Source organism: Antechinus flavipes, chromosome 5 (assembly GCF_016432865.1).
Source record: "Antechinus flavipes isolate AdamAnt ecotype Samford, QLD, Australia chromosome 5, AdamAnt_v2, whole genome shotgun sequence".
Classification (NCBI taxonomy): domain Eukaryota; kingdom Metazoa; phylum Chordata; class Mammalia; order Dasyuromorphia; family Dasyuridae; genus Antechinus; species Antechinus flavipes.
The window spans coordinates 109290664-109296663 of record NC_067402.1 but is presented as its reverse complement, the minus strand read 5'-3'; the positions used below and the strand labels follow the sequence as shown (position 1 = coordinate 109296663).

The 6000-nt window shown below is 41.6% G+C and overlaps 1 protein-coding gene across 1 annotated transcript in view; it reads right to left on the bottom strand.

The window, feature by feature from the left end:
• Window positions 1-1324: 1324 nt before the first annotated feature.
• The window catches only part of SLC35B4 (solute carrier family 35 member B4), a 32493-nt gene continuing 27817 nt past the window's right edge, over window positions 1325-6000 (bottom strand). The window contains exons 9-10 of the mRNA XM_052001554.1: window positions 3547-3622; window positions 1325-2696 (exon numbers count right to left, since the gene is read on the bottom strand). Of these exons, the coding sequence (XP_051857514.1) occupies window positions 2450-2696; window positions 3547-3622 (323 nt within the window). The 3' untranslated portion in view covers window positions 1325-2449. The remainder of the gene's footprint in view (window positions 2697-3546; window positions 3623-6000) is intronic.

Genomic DNA, 6000 nt, shown 5'->3' with positions numbered 1-6000 from the left:
TAAACATAAATGCAGCCCCAGGATGGTGATGGAATCAATGGAGTTCCTATGGAAGAGGCTTAACAAATGATTTCTAGTTTTTCTTTTAAGTGAATGTTTAGTAATATGTCGCAGGTTCATTATAGTCTTTTCACTCTTTGAATTGGATCCATATCTAATTCTGTGTCCTGAATAAAACACTTTTGCCATTAATAATACTGGCATATTAATGTTAAAAATCAGTTCAATATATTTTAATGTGTTTAACATATATTGGATTACTTGCCATTAGGAGAGGGGGTAGGGGGAAGGAAGGGAAAATTTGGAACACAATATACAAGGTCAATGTTGGAAAATTATTCATGGATATGATTTTGGGGAAAAATCAGTTCAATTTCAACGCTTGAATTTTTAGGTGTGCAAACAAATATCTTCATTTTACACAAGGAAAATAAGGCAAAGTCAAGTGCCTTTCTGAAGGTGACCCCCAAATTTCTGAACACAAAAGCTTGCAATATTGCTACTAGGCTCCATTCTGTAAACACAGAGAACAGTACAGGCAACTATAGTCTAGGTACGGTTCAGGAAACTCACTTCTTGTAGTTGTTGAATTGATTCAGGCATATCTGACTCTTCCCAACCCCTTTGGGGGTTTTCTTGACAAAGATACTGGAGTGGTTTGCCATTTCTTTCTCATTTTAGAGAGGCAAACAGGTTTGAGTAGCTTGCCTGAGATCACATAGCTAGAAAGTGTCTGAGGTCACATTTGACACGGGACTTGAATCCAGAGCTCAAACTCTATCCATTGTACCACCCAGCTGCCCAGAAACTCACACTGGCTTTTCTATGAAAAAGGGGCATGTATAATACTGCATCTGACAAAAAACTGGAGACTATTTTTCTATATCTTCAAAGAAGAAAAGTCAAGAGAGGCCATGTCCTTGCCTGGAATGTATTCCTTCCTTCCTTCCTTCCTTCTGCACCTCCCAAGGCCTGAGCTCTCTTCCAGGCCCAGCTCAGAGCTCCTTCCCCTCTTCCCCCATCTTTGTCTGATCTTACCATGCTTTGCCTGCTTTTCTTGAGCTCTGTGTCCCAATCCTTTGTGTGCATCCTCAGAGCCAGAGGCTGCTCTCTTTTGTAACCCCTGAGAAGGCCCTTCCAACATGTTTGAATTAAATCACATTTGTTTGAGGGACACTTTTAGCAAGGAACTGAGACCTGAGAAAAATTTAAGGAATACCACTTTCTATAAATCTCCTATTTCTTGTTTGGGAAACAAAATAATAAACCAAATAATTTATCCAACAAAAAATGATATTCTATTAATTTTCAGAGGGAAATTCAATTTATGAAATGATCAAAAAAGAAGCAAATACTATTTTTAATTGTCTAACAAAAGACAAAAGATACAGACATCATAAAATGGAAAGAAAAGTATTTACCATATTCAGCTACTTCGTGATAAGATTTTGGTTTTAATACAATCATGATTTGACCTGATGTAACTTATGTAAAGTTAAAATCTAACTGGTGGCCTGACAGACTTTGGTTTTCATGTACTTCACCCAAGCTTCTGAGCAGCGTTGATGCTCCCTGGCCTTTGGACACCTTAGAAGAGACTGACCATTAATGTTCCTGGTCCCAGGGGATGGACCTTATCCTGGAAGTTCTGATAAGGTCCAGGCAGCACGAAGCAAACTTGTTCACTACAGTCCCAAAGATACCATCTCGGCCTTCACATAAAAGAGCTCCCTCTTTACCAAATGTATTTAGTCCATGACTTTTGCACAAAGACTGACTGTGGACCATAATGAGTCCTAATACAGCTGTGTTTATAACTGGACTGTTTCAGGACTGCTATAATCAGGATGTTCCACAAGAATGTTACCATTATTTTACATCTGGATAGATGGGGGAGCCAGTAAGAACAAAAGAGACTATTAGTGGGGAAGAAGAGGCGCAGCCGCTTGACCTGCTCCAGTTTCATTGCAGCTCTCAGCTGCGTTACTACTTCCTCAGCTAATCACCCAATTGACGGTTCAGGTGATTATGTTAGGCGGGGGGTTCTGTGCGGTCTGCTGTTGCTGGTGATAGAGTGGGACTGGGACTATTATTAGCTCCTGGGAAAAGGGAAATCCTGTCTGAGACCACTGGTATAAAACTAGGTCCTTCACATCCTTGGAATTTAATAAATACATGTCTCGAACACTTTAATAAAAATACAAATGGATACTCTGCACAAGAGATCCTTTTCTATTTCTGAGTTGGGGGATAAAGGATTCAGCCAGCAGCTGCAAATATAGTCAGCATAGACATCAGGAATACTAAAATCCCCCTACATATGAGGATTCCCTGCTATGTATTTGGATCTATGCTGGGGTATGTAAGCTGTAAAGAAAGTGGGATGGTAGCCAGAACTTCATCACAACACCATCCTCCTAAGTCTGGGAGAGTCTGTTCCAGAGGAACTTCAGTCCTTCTTGTCCACCTTCTGGGGCTGTCTCCTGGATACCCCCAGGTTATTCCATACCTCGGTGTACATCAAAGTCCCCACAAAGACAAACATGGTACCCAACCAATGCCAGAGAGTGAAAGGGTTCTGGAAGTAGAGGATGGAGAAGATGAGGCTGACAAATTTGCGCAGTGTCACCACAAGTGTCACAGTGAGGGAGGTGCACTCAGTGGTGAGGATGAACACTCCCCGGATGCAAACATACCTGAAGAACAGAAGTTAAGGGAGTTTTTCATCATCAGGAGAATTAGGCTGTAGTACATAGCTTTGTTGCAAGGTGCTTTTAAGTCTAAGGATCAGTAGCCCGAGAGCTTTTTCAGCAGGTTATCAGACAGAATTCCTGCCATTCTAACTGCTATTCCCAATTCACTTGTGCCTAAAAACTTTCTATTAACTGAACCTTTCCAGATGATTTTAGCAATTTAACCAAATCTCAAGAGAAAGTTCGTCAGTTTCATCCTGAGATGCCTCAGGAGTTTATGACATCGTTCTTTAATTTTACGACTCAACTCAATGCTACATTACTACAAAGGAATGAGCCTGATTTCCACACAACAAACAAGAAAGTCAGCCTCCCTGGTTTGCCACAATATGGACTTTTTAAATTGCTTAAAATTTATTCATATAATTTTGAAATTCCTTTTTCAGGGATTCAGGACACCCCTTAAGGTAGTAGAATGTTTAACATATGATTATAAATTACCAGATCATCATAGCATATAAATCCTTAAATCTCTCACTCACTGCATCTTCTAGATATACAACTATTTGCCTTTAATATATTTCTTATCAGTTGTCACACCACTTATTTGCTCACTGTATCTCTATAATTAGCATCTCTGTGCTGTCATCTTATTTTGATGAAGAGTGAAATATCATCTTTCAGCAAGGAGATTTCTGGAAGGGCCATTTTTCTCTTTGTTTCTTGAACAAAAGGTATCAAGATAAGAAATGGATGCTCTGTCCTGGTGTTCTGAGAATAAAAGGATGTGGGTACTTCCTCCCTGTTAGACTAAGGAAGGGGTAGCAGCAGCACCACAAAGACTAAAGGATACTGAGTGAAGATGTTCATGAGAAGGTAGAACCACATGATGGGCACTGTCACCCCGACAACAGGAATCTGATACAGTTCTGTAAGGATTACAAGAGAACAAGACATTCATAAGTTTTCATCAGTTTTGACCAAAAGAAGACAGAATGACTAGGGGGTGAATATGGGCTTTCTCCCTATGATGTCTCATTATAGGTTATGATGGAAGGAGGATCAGGAGTAAGAATTTTGCTCTCCTATTTCACAAACTGTTTCAATGCATGTCACCCCAACAAACTGTTAAATCTATTCCTCCAATCAAATAAGAAATAATACTATTCCAATAAACTCTTATTTTGACCTGAAAAAAGCTCCCTACTTAACAAATGAAAACAAAGACACACTGAGTTGATATAGCTGATGCAAATTAATATTAATGCAAAGACATCTCAAAGTTTTTGTCTGTGTTAAGCTATCTCCTGCTATTTATCTTATAAACCAGAACCTGTGTCAGGAAATTTAGTTGCAGGGCTAATAATGAAAGAGGGATGCAGGTGTTACAACTTGTAAGGCTGGAAATGAGAGTGACTAATTGCAGTTCTGCATAGAAAGGGTGAGAAGGCTGGTTTGTGTGACACTGGAGTGCCTGGAAACCTGTCTGTACATGATGAGGGTGGGAACAGGAAAGAAGAGGGTGGTTGCAGAGAGGGAGTATTTCAGACCTGAAGGCAAAGTGTAAAAAAGTTCAGTAGGAAGTTGGCAAAATGGAAGGCTGAGGTTCCTGGGACAACTGCTGACCCCATTCCTGTTTGAGGCACATGTGGCTCTCCTTATCCTATCCCTGTGCCCCTCACCAACACATCTGGTAGATGCCAGTAGCAGGGAAGAATGAAGGGGATTAGTTCCTGTCCAGTTGAATCCTTAAGTCTCATACATACTAAGCTCAGAAGGCATGTATCCAGGGAGATTGAGGGCACCTAACAGCTTCCCTGTCCCATGCTGTTCTGGATTGTTTGGTGGGAAGGATGAGGAACCTGAGCAGTCACTTAACTCCCTGCTCAACAAAATTGCCTCCACTAAGTGATGTTCACTCTTCCACTAATTCTGGATGTTCTGGAGAAGCTAGTGAGTCACTCATTTTTTCCAAGGGAATCAGAAAGAGACTTTTAGTCTTTTGGAAACAGCTCCATCTGTTTTCACTAGATCAAATATGGGAAAGTTGTAATGACTTTCACTTAACTGCCAAGTATATCTGATGGACTAGACATCTTGTTCACTCATATAGCATAGGATGCTATAGCTTCAGTGCTATAGTAGGAAGCTCCTAAGACTTTTCCCAGAGAATGAAATGTCAGCAGACTTTTCACCCCAGGCCTCCAAAAAGAGGCAGACAAAATGACAGGGCCTCCACTCTGTACTTGTCAGTCCTCTGAGTGAAAGTGGAAGGGAAGAGCCGGCACAAAGAAGGCTGGAGGCAGTGGCAAGACAAGCCTTTGCTAATGGAAAATGGTAGACAAGCCCTTATCCAGGGAGTGATCCTGAAGGGCAAGATGGTCTCTCACTAGAACATAGGAGGAGGCTCTGGGATGTACCTTCCCCAGGGGAAAAAAGGGGAAATGGAGCTTGCAGGCTTGGCATTTATCTGCTGGGAGATTAACAGGGTAAGGTGAAACAGATATCATTATCTACATGGAAAAGGGAACAGGCAACTTATATGGCACCTGCTCTGTGCCAGGGACTGGACTAACTGTTTACAATGATCACAGAGCCTCCTAGCTGGGTGGAGAAAACTACCTTGCCACCTCTAGTCACTGTAGGACAAGACACTGAAAAAAGGAATAACCAAAATTTCATGGACATATTTAGGGACACCATGAAAAACATGAGAAACGATATGTGTGATTGTAAACTTGAGTACTGTGAGACAGCCGTGGTAATGACAGTATATTTGGAATATACACTGGGTATGTGAGATGAAAGGCAGTGGCTATAGGGAAGGTGAGCAAGGGTATGTCTTGATAGGATGCAGGTGCTCATAAAACATGTTCCCCAATGGCCTTCATGGAGGGGGGTAGCAGGATTTGACCACCCACAGCCCAGAGCAGCCTACACCCAGTGAGCTACCGGGCCTGTGCTCTCCAAACCCTCTCCAGTGCCCTAGGCCAGCTGGAGCCCTGGCCTCGGCATGACCCGCTTGCTCCTGTGCTCTAAAAGGCAGGCCTTGGAGGCCTCACAAGGATACAACATTACTGCCTGCAAAGATAACTGCAGATTATTTCTGGTCATTATAATTTATTATTTGGCTTTGTCATGCCCCCATAATATCATTATGAAAAAGAAACCAGTATAGGTATTGAAATGTGTAAACATTTGCTTGTACCATTAAAAAATGAGTTAAGACTCATCATCTGCTTCCCTCAGCCCCTGATAGTCTGCCTAGAGTCATTCCTCAATGGTTAGCATTCCCTCTTCCTTCATC